Source organism: Caretta caretta, chromosome 13, assembly GCF_965140235.1.
Source record: "Caretta caretta isolate rCarCar2 chromosome 13, rCarCar1.hap1, whole genome shotgun sequence".
Taxonomy (NCBI): domain Eukaryota; kingdom Metazoa; phylum Chordata; order Testudines; family Cheloniidae; genus Caretta; species Caretta caretta.
Window position 1 is genome coordinate 7424969 of NC_134218.1, and position 13599 is coordinate 7438567.

At 40.8% G+C, this 13599-nt stretch overlaps 1 protein-coding gene across 2 annotated transcripts in view; it reads right to left on the minus strand.

Annotated features, from left to right (window-relative positions):
* Positions 1 to 13599, minus strand: part of OGFR (opioid growth factor receptor) — a 14130-nt gene continuing 531 nt past the window's right edge. The window contains exons 2-9 of one of the 2 annotated variants that reach the window (XM_048820856.2): positions 11375 to 11455; positions 8962 to 9009; positions 7852 to 7914; positions 7425 to 7512; positions 5926 to 6004; positions 5307 to 5373; positions 4785 to 4933; positions 1 to 3540 (exon numbers count right to left, since the gene is read on the minus strand). In XM_048820856.2, coding sequence (XP_048676813.2) covers positions 2106 to 3540; positions 4785 to 4933; positions 5307 to 5373; positions 5926 to 6004; positions 7425 to 7512; positions 7852 to 7914; positions 8962 to 9009; positions 11375 to 11455 — 2010 coding nt within the window. In that variant the 3' untranslated portion in view covers positions 1 to 2105. The remainder of the gene's footprint in view (positions 3541 to 4784; positions 4934 to 5306; positions 5374 to 5925; positions 6005 to 7424; positions 7513 to 7851; positions 7915 to 8961; positions 9010 to 11374; positions 11456 to 13599) is intronic. The other variant, XM_048820857.2, reaches the window with a different exon arrangement.

A 13599-nucleotide genomic window follows, 5' to 3' on the forward strand; every position in this document is an offset into this window, starting at 1 on the left:
TTTGCATTAAAATCATAGTTTAATATACATTATACTGAGATCTCATTTAAAACTTGTTACATACATACAAGATACGCAAAGTGGGCCATGTATGAACACATCTAGTGAGAACTTTGTTACTTAAATAAAAAGACAGCTATAAAACTTTACAAAGACTTTCATAAAAAGCAATTTTTTCCCTGTGTTCTCTAAACACTGAAGGTCTTTAGTTAGTTTTACTGAATATTTAAACACAATTTGTTTTTCTTCTAGAGAAAAAATACTTTAACAAATGGGTTTTTAAGGCCTTTACTGTGTATTACTATAAGCATATAAGCCCTGACTTCAACAAGACTACATGCATGCTTAGAGTTACACATGTGTGTAAATGCCAGGCTGGATCAGGGCATATAAGTTTTGAGCAGGCACGTCACAGATTAAATTCCAGAAGTGTTAAAGATTCTTTGCTTAACAGCTGGAGAGCGTTTTCCTCTCCATGTTCTGATAGGATGGCTGACCTAACCTGCAGCAATGCTCTACAAAAACCAAATGGTATTTAAAAAACAAAAATAGAACCAGAGTTTAAGTGAACATCAAGTCCACTCTTTTCAGCAGCTGCCTTTCTTCCTTCTGCTTGGTGAAGCAGGTCCACTGCAGTAAATACCTTAATATTTTCTCCTACATATAGCATTACACTGTATGATGCTCCTTTATGCCAGCTGAATTCCGTACAAGGCTGGTGTGCACATTATGAACATTAAGTGCAAGTTAGATAGTAGTAACAATAGATATTAAACACATTAGTGCTGGTCAGTAGGTGGCAGGGGCTGACAAGAGATTATGATGATGCCTCTGGTTAAAAAAATAAAACAAAAACCCTCAACAGTTTAACTCTTTCACAACGTAAAGACAGAGCTATGACCCCCGACAGTGCACACGACTCGCTGCAGAACACACTTGGGACAGTCGGAGGCAGAATGCTACTGGCACAACACTTGCCCAAACTGGAAATTAAAATCATCGTGGACGAAAATCCACACTCGGGACGAGGGAAGAGGAGCCTGATGAAAAGTGCATTGACAGGCCGTTAAAGGACTCACAACCAATGAAAAAAGTAGCATCTGGAAAACCATCAGGGCTCCACAGAGCAAGGAAAAGGGACTCCCAGGAGGGCAGAATTCTCTTTAAGCAATGCCTGAGTTGTATTTCCCCCCCACCCCATTTTCTTTTAGAGACTGGTGGGTTTCCAGTCTCCCAGCAACCCTTGGAAGAAATGCATGAGTGGCTTGGACTAGGGCTAGATGGAATTAAACCCTCAACAGCCCTGCACATAGATTGGAGAAAAGCCCCGTTAAGGTTAATATTTGTCAAACATTTTGACTGCGTAGTTTAATCAATGACACTCGTATTCCAAACTAAATGCTTAAAATTAAGCTTACCCCTGGAAAGGCATTTGCATTTTCCCCACACACGAAATTTCACTACCCTCACCCCTTTTGCAAGCAAATATCAGCAGAATGGGGGACCTTTGCCCTCAAGGAGCAGAAAAGCACCAGGCTTCAAGCAGAACAACCACTGCACAATCAAATTGGTGTCTCCTTACAAAACTGATTTCAACAGAGCCTCACCAAGATGAGCAACAGGGTCTCACACTGGCCTTTGCTAGGGAAACAGCAAATGTAAAAACTCCCCGTTGTTAGTGTGACAGTTTCCAAAGTGCCGAAGAGGAATTACCTGGTTAAAAAAAAAAAAAAAAAAAAAAAAACTAGAAACCAGTTGGTTTATTCTACAAACATCTGTATTCCATGGATTAAAATCACTTATTAAATAAGAGCTTTACTCTTTCAAAGAGGAAAGCAGCTTTGTTTTCTTCTTTAATACACATACCAAAAAAGAGGTGAAGAGGGGAAATTCTTGCACATAGTCCAGCATGTCAGATACAAATGGGAACAGGAAGAGGTCAGGGGCTCTTCCCTACGTAGTTGACCGAGCAGATTTTTTCTAGTTAAGACAATCAGAGGGGAGGGGAGGGACTGAGTTAGTTCTGGATTGTTTTAAAAGAGACTTCTTTTTCCATCTGCCTTTGGAGTCTGAATCGCTGTTCCATGCTCCTTGAATTCAGGACGTCACTGTCCTTCCTCCTCCCCTGGCTCTGGTGCTATCGCAATGGCTTTTCCACGCTCTGCCATTGTCTGCTGATCATTCAGTTCTGCTGAATCCTCAAAGTGATCCATTTTTTGTGCTATGTCCCTAACACTGACTTTTTCAAGACAAGATGCCACCACGCTCTGCTGAAGACCCTCTTGGCTCTGGTTCTTGTCTGGGGTTTTTGTTTCCCCTCTTGCATTGACACCGTCTGCCCCTTCTTTCTGTTCTCTGTTATCTACCTGGCTTTCACTTACCGTTAGAGCTTCATTACATTGATGCCCCTCGTTTTGTATTTCTGAATTTGCTTCACGTAGCACTGAGCCACTGCCTGCCAGAGAAGACAAGCCAGGCTCATTAGTCTCAGAACCAGGCAATGAATTCACATTTGCACCTTCAGCACCATTCTCAGTTTTAACACTAATTTCTTCCACAACCTTGTCTTCCTCACTAACTTCTCCTTTCTCAGCCCCACAGCCCCTGGCCCCTGGCTTTGTTGCCTGGACGTTGCAGGTAGTGGTGTCAGCATCCAGGCTTATTGCCACATTTACGGTACTGTTTTCTGGCATTGCCTCATCAACTTTCCTTCTTTTTACAGGTGCATCAGAGGACTCAGACGCCTTTAAGTCTTCACTACTGACGTCGCCTTCTTCAGTTGTTACTTGGTCACCCTTTTCTGGCAATGCTGGATGAGTCTCCGTGGTCTCTTGGTTGATAGCAAATTCCCCGAGGTTATAAGAGATCTTCTCAATATCAGTGGGACTTTTCAATAGCTCTGTGCACTTACCAGTTAATCTGCTCATCTCAAGCTTTCTTTTCTTGCTTTCCTTTAGGCATTCACTCTCTGCTCCATGCCCCATGCCCACAAGATCCTCACTCAGAACCTTCTCTTCTAGCTGGGGAAGTGAGGGTTCTTTCTCTTCTACGTTGTCTCCTCGTTCTGCAACGTACATGGCACCACGCTTACTTTGCTCCTCTGAGGTACATTCATCAGTCATCTTGTTAGTTTTGGAGTATGCAGCATCTCCAACTTTCTCCTCCCTGTTTGGAGGATTGGTTTCATTCTTTCCCACTGCTTCTTTATCTTGGATGGATTCCCTCTCTTCCTCAGCCTTTTGGCAGTGCTGAGACTTTAAAGGAGGTTTATATTTCTGGAGTTTCTTATGAGGCCCCCATGCAAACCTATTCTGAGGTTTAAAGTGCATCCATGCATAGTGTATCAGTTCCCTTCGCTTCTGCTTGTTTCTGATGGTGAAGATGAAGTAATCCAAGGCACTTCTCTTAACGTTTGGGAGTGTTTGGTAAACAAGCGTCTCTGTTAGGAAAAACTTAACCAGGCATACTTGACAGTGTTCATACCCCATCTCTCCCAGACACTTCAAAATACGAGTTATCCGCAAATTGTTGTGACTAAACCTGAGACACAGACAGGAAAAAAAAAAAAAAGAACTGAAGACAGTGAAACAGGAAAAGGACATCGTTACATGAAAGCAGTACAGTTCAGAGTCCCACCCGAACCCAGACAGGTATCTTAAAAGTAAACATGCTGAATGCTGTTAACTACAAATAAGTCTTTACTGGAATCTTTAAGGGTAGATCACGTTTAAGCCAGCCTATTTTAAAAAGCACCTATTGCTGTAATATCTAGCCTATCTGTTCTGGCTTTCAATAGCGTTATCCCATCCTTGTCTCGATGTTCCAGTTAACGCTGTAGCAGAGATTAAAGGATATCCAAATTCCAGAACAGGGGGTGGCTTCCCCACTGCCATCACTGATGTGCAGTTCAAACTACAAAGATACGTACTGGAAAAGGGATCTGATATCGCCAATCGATGTATGACAATAATACCTACAACCCTACTTTGCTTTTAAGTAACACCTTTTATCCAAGGACCTGAAAGCATTTCGCAGGCATTGAGGCAGCCTTATAAACACTGTAGGAAGCATAGGAAATTATTCTTACTTTATAGCTATGTAAATGACAGAGGTTAAGTGGCTTGTCCAAGCTCACACATAGCAAGTCATGCTCACTGCCAACAACAGAACTTGGAGTCCGAACTCCAAGTTCCCAGCTGTAACTAGGGATCTTCACTCTTCATTCCTGTGATCATTTTGTTTTCAAAACTGAACTTTAGACACTTCTCAGCATGTCTTAAAAGAAGTAATCCCTGCCGTATACTGAGCTATTGGTGAAAATTGTTCCAGTGGATTTCAGAGACTACAGCTGCTTGAGGCCTATTTCACTGAAGAGTAAACTTGGTGTGAGGCACAAACTCCAAGGCCGCAAATATCAGAGTCTCTAAGCCTGTATTACAGCCTTACGGAGACTCAGATGGACACCCACCTTTTGGTTAGTAATGCCAAAGCAGTTAACACACAATACACACGTGGCTTACAGTGGGACAGCTGTGGCCTAAGCAGTTCAAGTAATTTAAAATATGAAAGATGCTGACAGGCCTCCCAAGCTATAGTCAGAGGCGAAGCCAAAATAAGGACACCTAAACTCTTGGCTAGTTGGCTCCTAGTTCTGTGGTCAGATCACTCTACTTCTGTAACACAGAAAACCTTTGTATCTCAGTACGCAATTAATTCCTTTGGTTTCATTTGATTTTTCTTTCGCAAGAGTGAGGAATAAAAGCCAAAATGTAAATGGGACTCACCGATCAAGGTTGCGAAATCTCTGACACCAGTTTTCTGCTCTTTGCACTTCTCCTGTTCCTTGATCTATCAAGTTTATTCCATAAAAACCCAGCATGAGTTTGTAAGCTCTAATGAATCTTTGCATAACTTCCTTGGATTTCTTAAAGGCCTGAAATGCACAAAAGACTCCAAATTTGCACGTATGGCAACTCAAAAATATTTTTAACTATCTGCATCAGTTATTTAAGAGGTCTTTCAGTTATACCCAATGCTTATAAATGGCTATTGTGTAAAGAGACACATTTGGGATCTTCATTGGTTATTTCTTGCTTATATCCACAAACCTATAATTTATTTCTGAGGACATTTGAGGAGCAAAAAGATCATCAAAAGCTGCATTTAACAGTCATTGGAGCTGGCTCCATTATGGTGGGGAAGGAAATGGAGCAACCTTACAAAGTATAGGACAAAAATTTACCTAGTTGAACCCCCAATGACTTTCAAGTATAAAAGGTTTGAAATAAAAAAAAAAAGGGTCACACCTGAATTTCTTTACATGTGAGAGGCTTTGCACGCCAGTTCATCCCACGTTCACGCAAAGGAAACAACCTGAAGGGAAAGAAGATTTGACAATTAGATAAAATAGAGATCACATTCAACCCAGCGCACATGTTCCTTAAAAATATGTTAACAGAAAGGTCTCCAAGGCTGTAGATGCCAAATACAGCCCTCTTCGAGAGGACATAACGTCATGGAACACAGAAGGAGTTTAGTTTGTAACAGCCTAAGTCACACAGCGAAAAGTCACTATACATACTTGTACTATTAGCAGTCTTAATTGTTTATCTGTCTGGGTATTTCTAACTTAACCATCACCACAATATCTTTGCTCAGTACCTGGTTTCTAGACATATTGCAGCTGGGGATTGAAGACTACTGACAGAGCTGCAAGGGAAATCTTTGCCTTCAATATACCCAACCCTCTTGTTACTTTCACAGGAAAGTAACTGACTAAAATAAATCTCACAAATTTAGAACACAAGAGGGGTTCAAGGTTTTCTGAGAAGCCAGCCACAGCAGCTCTGAATCAGCGAATTCTTTGAGACAGACATCAGAAGAGAATCATTCTAAGAGACATCTCCTTTTGTAATAATTATTTACCATTGTATATAAGAATGATTTTCTTCCAGAGTCTCGTAATCCTCCTGCCAAGCTTCAAGGAGCTCATCAATAAGTAAGCCTAGGTGAAAAAAGAGTGGGAGGTCAGAGAAGAAACTGTAGCAAATTAGCATGTGTAAAGTTAACCGATTGTCCAGGAGATGGGATATAGTTACAGAAAACAGGATCTGCCTCACTGTCTCCAAAAGAGGTCAGGGTAACCTACATAAAAAGAGCACTTTCAATAAAATGACAACCTAATGTCCTTTCCAAGGGGCCCTAACAGAGTTATGTTTTGAACAGCGTAGGTTTCTGCATACACTGGAGTGCAGGCTTTAAGGAAACGCTATTCCTGAGAAAGAGTCCAATTCTGCATTTCTTTGCACAGTCAAATACCTGCATATTGACAGATTATTTTCTAACAAGCCAAGCACTGTGAAACCCAGAAAAAGTAAAAGCCAGGCTAGTGTTGTGATCTGCTATCACACAACAGATGAGGGATAGTCTCCCCAGAATGGGTCTGCCACTACTTTAGGCCTGACCTTGCAATGACTCAAGTATGTCCTACAAGATAGTGAACATCTTCAACTTCTACTGAAGACACTGAAGCTCAGCACTTTTCAAGATCAAGCCCTATGAAGGGGACAGAAGCCTTCTAGTACTGTTAGAGAGCCTCACAGTCTTGAACGAAGACCGATATCCCAGAGAGCACCATAGCTGGATCTGGAAGGACCCCAGAAAAACAGCATCCAGACTTTACAGATGCTTACGTCAGTTTAAACACTCATCTCACTTCCTAGTTTAAGATCAGTGATGGAATGTTACTTTTTCCCTTCGGATAGCAGCTCTCGTCATTTCACTTTTGCATATGCCTTAAGTGAAGGCCCCTTGGAGTGAAAATTCAGCACACAGGGAATGGGCATGAGGGAGAGCTGGATGGCTAAACACTCATCTAGAGAGCTGAACGTTCACACCCACAGCTCAGCAACAGATTCTCATCCAAAGCTGTGAAGTTAGCACGAGTGTGGGTCTAAAGGCATTAATGTGCTGCAGTGGGAAAGTGCCAAGCGGAAAACATTTTTAACTGGGTTGCCAGAACGGCAAATATACTAAACTACTACAGAGGGGCCCCACCAGGTATTCTGCCTGCCCCAATCAGTTAATCTTTTAAAAAGCAAAGAGCCTTTCAAACTGCAGTTACAAACCGAAAACTTTGAAGTGAATTAGGGTGAAGAACTACTACACATGCCACAGAGCGAAAGAAAGGAAAGAACAATGAGCCAGCAATCGGCCGCATTCTGCAATTTGAACGGGAAACCCTGATTTACAGGTATTTGTGCATCCTGGAGCTAAGACAGCACAGGGCAGAGCTCTGGCAGACTGAACACAGGACTGGGAATCAGGAGAGCTGGATTCTATTCCTTCCACTCACTCACCAGGACACCTTGCAAGCTCACGTGCATTACAACTGCACATACGGGAGGTCCAGGTCAGATACGTACCGTGAGGCAAAAAGTGAATTTCGTTTTTGTAAAAACTTAAATTCCACATCTCCTCCTCTTCAGCATCAGGTTCCCTTTCTTTCAAACCCTTCAGAAGAGAGGCACATTAACAAGCTGCAATGAATTAAAACACCTACATAATGATCTTCTCCATAGTTCTTAACTGTTGGTAGTAAGGCTACCAAGTCTGAGACCAGCAGTTGGGAGCTAACAGCTCGTTTCTGAGCCAGCAGGATGTAGTGAGTACATCCCAGTACCCACTACATTGGTTAGGAGAAGCGAATTACTTTATCATTATTTTAATATTCCTCATCAATCTACCAACTTAAGGGTGATCAAATGACATCAACCAAGCGCCCCTTGCGTCTAGCATGAAAAGAGGAAAAAACCATGGAAGACAGGAAGTTCATAAATCTCCAGCCTGTACCGGATAACAATGCCTGTATCTCTGCATATCTTTTGCGGCTGTCCAGTTGCGTCCAGTCGAGAACTGAAGGGAAGAGGAAAGAGACAAATCAGAGATCCAGAAAAAAGCTTCCCAACAGAAAACGCTGTTTTGCCATGTTCCTTCTTGAAGAGTTGGTGACTAATGATGCTGTAAATGCTGTTCTGACTAACGTGAGAAAGTCTGGCTAACCTCAGCCTCTCCTGCAAATATTTCCCCTTGCCCCCCATTAATATCATCCACAACGTTCTGAATTCTCATCTCCCCTGGCAGACCAGCTGAGGAGACACCTATGTTTCAGCACCCATTCTATTATTCTGATTGTTTCATTGCATCCCTGAAGGTACCTTCAGGCTAAGACAGCTTGACGTCATCTCCTTTATTAACTCAGCTTTTCCTTCCTTCCCGGCCTAATTAACCAGGGTCAGATGGTTTGATTGTATGAACTTCTGCAGAGTTTGTATTTGTCTTTTACCCTTGGGACTGGAATCTTCCTACCTGCCCTCGGGAGAGAAGTGATCAAACCCCACAAATCTTACCCTTGGACAGTAGGAACGACAATGCTAACTGGAACAAGGCCCAAATATCAATTATCTTAGTCTACGCTAAGATAAAAGGTGCGGGGTTTCTTAAAGACACGTTAGAGTCTGGTCTACACTAAGACTTTAAAAGGTATGTTGTATTTTTCCCACATTAGATGGTCAAGGAAGCCCTACACAATAAAAAACAAATTTCCTTGTTAATGTTAAGTTTTTAAAAGGCATAAGATCACTTAAAAAAAAAAGACACCTTTTATTGTAGCCTAGACAGGGTCCACAATTGAAGTCCAGAACTCATCTCTGCACATTTTCCAGGAGCAAAAGGGATACTTAGACCCAACTGCAAAATATTTAGGTGGTCACTCCCTTAGATTAATACTAAACTGAACTCTTCCACAGCTTAGAGTGGAAGAGAAGAAGCTGTGCATCTAGCAAGCAGCAATGCTGGTTTATGTAAGATAACGTAGCCAGGAGTGAAGTGAGTTTTTTAAATATATTCCCCATCACGATCACCTATATCTTTCCAAACAGGCAAACATTGTTTTAATCCTACCTCAAAACCTCTATAACCAATTGATGAGGCAGCTGGTCTTCTTCGCTCCTAAACAAAATAAAATAAAATAATACTTTAACAAGAGACTTAGGGCGACATTATTGAAATCAAACTTCAGTTATATTTTAAAAGAAAAATACCGTTCACTCATCATCATCAAGAACTAAGACACCCCAATAACGTTTTACTTCTTTCAAGTCAGTCACTTCAGTGACAAGTTCTATTAGTTATGAAGTTACGTTGTTTATACTTCACATCAGTATTAAAAAACCCACTGACAGTTGCCACCTGATTCTTTTCTCCGTTAAACTGATGCAAAATCAGGAGCAAATCTGCTAAAGTCAATGAAATTACACCCTGGGGTAAAGCAGCTCAAGTGAAAGGAGAATCAGACCCTAGAAGTCTAAGACGTGTTTATGAATTTAATAGTGTTTAGACAGAAATCACTGGCTAAAGCTTCACTTTCTCCTTGCCAGCATCACATGGAAGTGGGAGTTAGGAGAGTGACATTAAATAACTGACTTTAAAAAAAAAAGGGGGGCAAATTATCCTTTGTTTATACAAACCTCATTGACAGAACTGCCATTAAAATATGCAAGAAGCAGAAAGATGCAGATAGGACTCATGCAGGGTGCTGGGCACTCTGGCCGCAATCCATCAAGACACTTCAGCACATGGTCTAACCTTAAGTGCCTGGAAAGTCCCACTGATTTCAACCAGACTACTTGTGCAGAAAGGGCCTGATCCAAAGATTTCTGAAGTTAATGGGAATCTTTCCATCAGCTTCAACAGATTTGGGACCAGGCCTCAAAGTGGGTGGGTGAGATTCTGTGGCCTGCATTGTGCAGGCGATCAGACTAGAAGATCATAATGGTCCCTTCTGACCTTAATATCTATGAACCTATGCTTGGCTGGATCTGGCCCCTGGTGCTCAGCACTTTCAAGAAGCACAAACTCCCATTTTTTTTTGTAACTATCTGACCATTATAATTTCCTCCTTCTGTCTGGGAAACAGAGACTTTCCTGCGAATAGTTAAATATTGATCAGCGTCCATTACATTATTTAGGGGGAATAAGATTATGTATCAAATGGTTTGTAGTCAAGAGATTTCTCTGTCCAGTCTCATTGATTTTTAATAATAAAAACACTTAGTATCTATCTTCCAGGTGTTGTACACACTTCTGTCTTAGACACCTTTGGAGGAAGGGTTTCCCACAGAATAAAGACATAAATAATTTAAAAAAAAAATCTTGAACATTTACACAGACTTCCCCATAATGCAACGAAAAGGGGGCTAAATAAATATTTAAAATAAACAGATTGCAAATTAGATAAGCATTATTCCCATTTTACAGGCGATGAAACTGACAGACAAGTGAAGGGACTTGTCCAAGGCCAGTCAATGGAAGGACCAGGATAAAGAACTCAAATTCCTGATGCTCACTCCAACTGGCCATCCTGGATAGCCAATACCAAGGTCTTAAGCCATGTAATGATATATTGACTTATATACATACAATGATTTGGGTTTCATTTGTTTTTAAATCCTGTGAAGTTTTAATCTGAAGCATAAGTGGTTTTGCATATTGCAAGAGGCTCTGTTAGGAAGAGAAATGTGCATTTAGCTAGGGAGGTCAGTACAGTTGTTTCTTAGGATATAAACAGAGATCGGGATTTCGCCCTATGAAATCCATCTACAATCTTGACTATATGATGTTCGAAATCCAGGAGTGAAATCCTGACTCCTCTGAGGTCAATAGGAATTTTGCTATTGATTTCACTGGGACCAGGATTTCACCCCAACTGTCTTATTTGCGTTTCAGACTCTTCTGCTATTAAGCTATTTTTGGCATGTGTGTCCATCCAGCATCCCAACCCATTACACTATTGCATGAAGTGTGTGAGAAAAGTAGAGAACAAAGCTGGAGGAGGGTAGAGCGGTGTGAACAAGAGCTAGCAACCAGTGGCAAGAAAGAAAGGAAGGTGCAGATAACCGCAAGACTCGTGTAAAGAGAATGTGGCCAACATTCTAGGAAGAGTAGCCTAAGCAAACAGAGGTTTCATCCTCACAAAATTATTTGAGGATGGGACAATGCAAGGTCAGTTTTGTTGTTAGAGAGGGAAGTTGGTGCAACGGAACACGAAGCCTGCTATTCTACAGTAAAATAAGCAGGTGTTTAAAAAAATTAGAACAAAACCCAAGATTTTTATTACAAAAAAAATGCATATTGTTTTATAGGGGAAGATAAATGTGATAAAAATTATCTGAAAACATGTCCACGGCTATTTCCAGTTATGAACAAACAGCGTTTTTATAATGATGTACAAAAGACATATGCGATTTAGGATTTGGTTGCAGCCCGTTGTTCGAAAGTACTTATTTAAAATAAAATTAAAAAAAAAATCTCTAACCTGGGCATCTGAAAGATTAAGATGTGAAAGAACTTTCCTCAAAAACATATAGGTCGTCCTGAATAAACAATACCATCTAGACTGAAGAGAAAGGAATCTAAGTTAGTTTAATAGGAGCAAAAATAGGTACTTGTTTTGCAAACTGATCAGAGCTCTTTGCAGTTGTAGATGTGTGTAATATATGAATGGTGAGAAAACTGGTTTCTTTTTTGTATAAGAGTTCTCCCACTCTCCTCAAAGACTATTGCAGACTTTACTTGAGAGCGATGGGAATACATTTATAAAGGAAGAGTTAGCATTTTTAGAAGCAGGGTGCTGATGTTTTGGGGGTAAGAAGCCTCAACGTCCCTTTAAAGCAGGCCTTGAAAAATCCATTCATTGGTGCTGAAAACTGGTTGTCTTTGCCTCCGCTTCCATTTAAACTATATACACTATACAGCACCAGTTCAGCAAAGTTCTTCCACAAGGACACCCTTATCTCTGCACATGGCATTTCATGAAATACTACAGGCACTTGAGACTTAAAGTCCTGGAACTAGATTCTGCAAATGGATCTGCACAAGCAGAATCTCAGTGAAGACAACAGAACTCCATTGTGCTGCTGGGGTAGGCATGGGCAGATTCATTTACAGGATCTATATCTTAGTTTTGTTTGCAAACTTATTACTAAGTCTGTGCCCTTGAAGAATCAAGCATTATTTTGTGCTTTAAAATAAACATCAAAAAGCTGTTTTACTGAACACCCCCAATGTGCTTCTACACATAATTTAAAAATATAACCTCCCTTAAAAAAAAAGTGAATAACTAAGATGTGCAGCCTCCTAACCTTAAAATTGCATTGTCCTGAGTCACCAAAGTGAAACTGAACCCAAGGATTAGTTTCCTTTTCCCCAAGATAGGAGGAGTTAGATTAAAAAAAAACAAACTAATGAGCTTTAAAGATTTTCTCTTTCATAAAACAAAGACAAAAGCAAAACAAAAGATCTGTTTAAGTAATATTCTGGGATTGTTATTAACACTCACTGATGAGGACAGTGAGAAACTTTACAAGAGACTTAAAGTACGGAGTTATCCAACACTAACATTTTACAGCATCAGAGTTAAATAATCACATTTTGCAGCCCCGTAAGGATTTTTTAAAGTGCTGTATGCCATTCACAGGTGGTCTTTTTCAGGTTCACTGCAGAACCATATCGCCGCTTCTTTAAGTAGCTTTGTGAAAACCTAGTAAATTTTATTTCATTCTTAAAAGAGAAGAAACATTGCTTGATGGTACTTGATAATCTTAAGAGTAACGTCCCTTAGGGATACCAATAAAAGGTCACCCCCCAAAAAAAGAAACTGGCTGGAGCATTTACAGCAACAGAAGATTCTCAGTGTCAACAATTCTGAGCTATGATGTTAAAAAACAGAATTCATCATCATAGACTCAGGAAAGTGGAGTCAACTGAGTCTACAAGATGGAAAGTTGATTTATAACAAAATTATCCTGCTTACCCGGAATGCTGGGAAAGATATTCAGAAACAGCACGTGGCAATTTCATGACGCTTTAGTGGAACATAAAACCACAGATGTTTATTTTAATTTTTCCATTGAGCTGTAACCCCACCAGCACACCCCTGCCCCGAATACCCACCTATTGCAAAATGCATTAGCAGTGAGCTTGTGTCCCCTTTCTTTGAGGCATCTGGAAATATGGTTCATTAAGATCATGGCAAAATAATATGCTAGTGATCCCATGAGGAGGGGGACATGGAACTCTCTGAAGCTACTTCAAGCTGCTCCTGTCCCTAGTTGCAAACACAGGAACTCGACAGAAGAGGCTCCAAGACACTGTGGATCAGTTACCCATGTAACAACTTGTGTGTGACATTACACCGTGTGGAAGCTGTAGCTTTCGAAGCAACAGAATAAATTATGCAACCTCAGATCGTAACACATTTAACAAACAGTAATGCAAAGTCAAAGAAAACTACTTAGCTGAAGAAAAACGTTTGCCTTGCAGTAGGGAGTTGGTGGAGATTTTGAAGTCAGACCATAGCTTGCTTAAAAGTGGGGGGGGGGGGGGGGGAGGAGAGATTATTTACCACTAACCTTTCAGGACCAGGAGAAAGGCAGTTTGGAAGGAGAGGCAAATTAATATTTCTCCCCCACGTACACAGATCTTATACTGAGGGGCTGTCCCCTAACCCCAACTCCCCCGAGCACACTGGAAGAATAACAC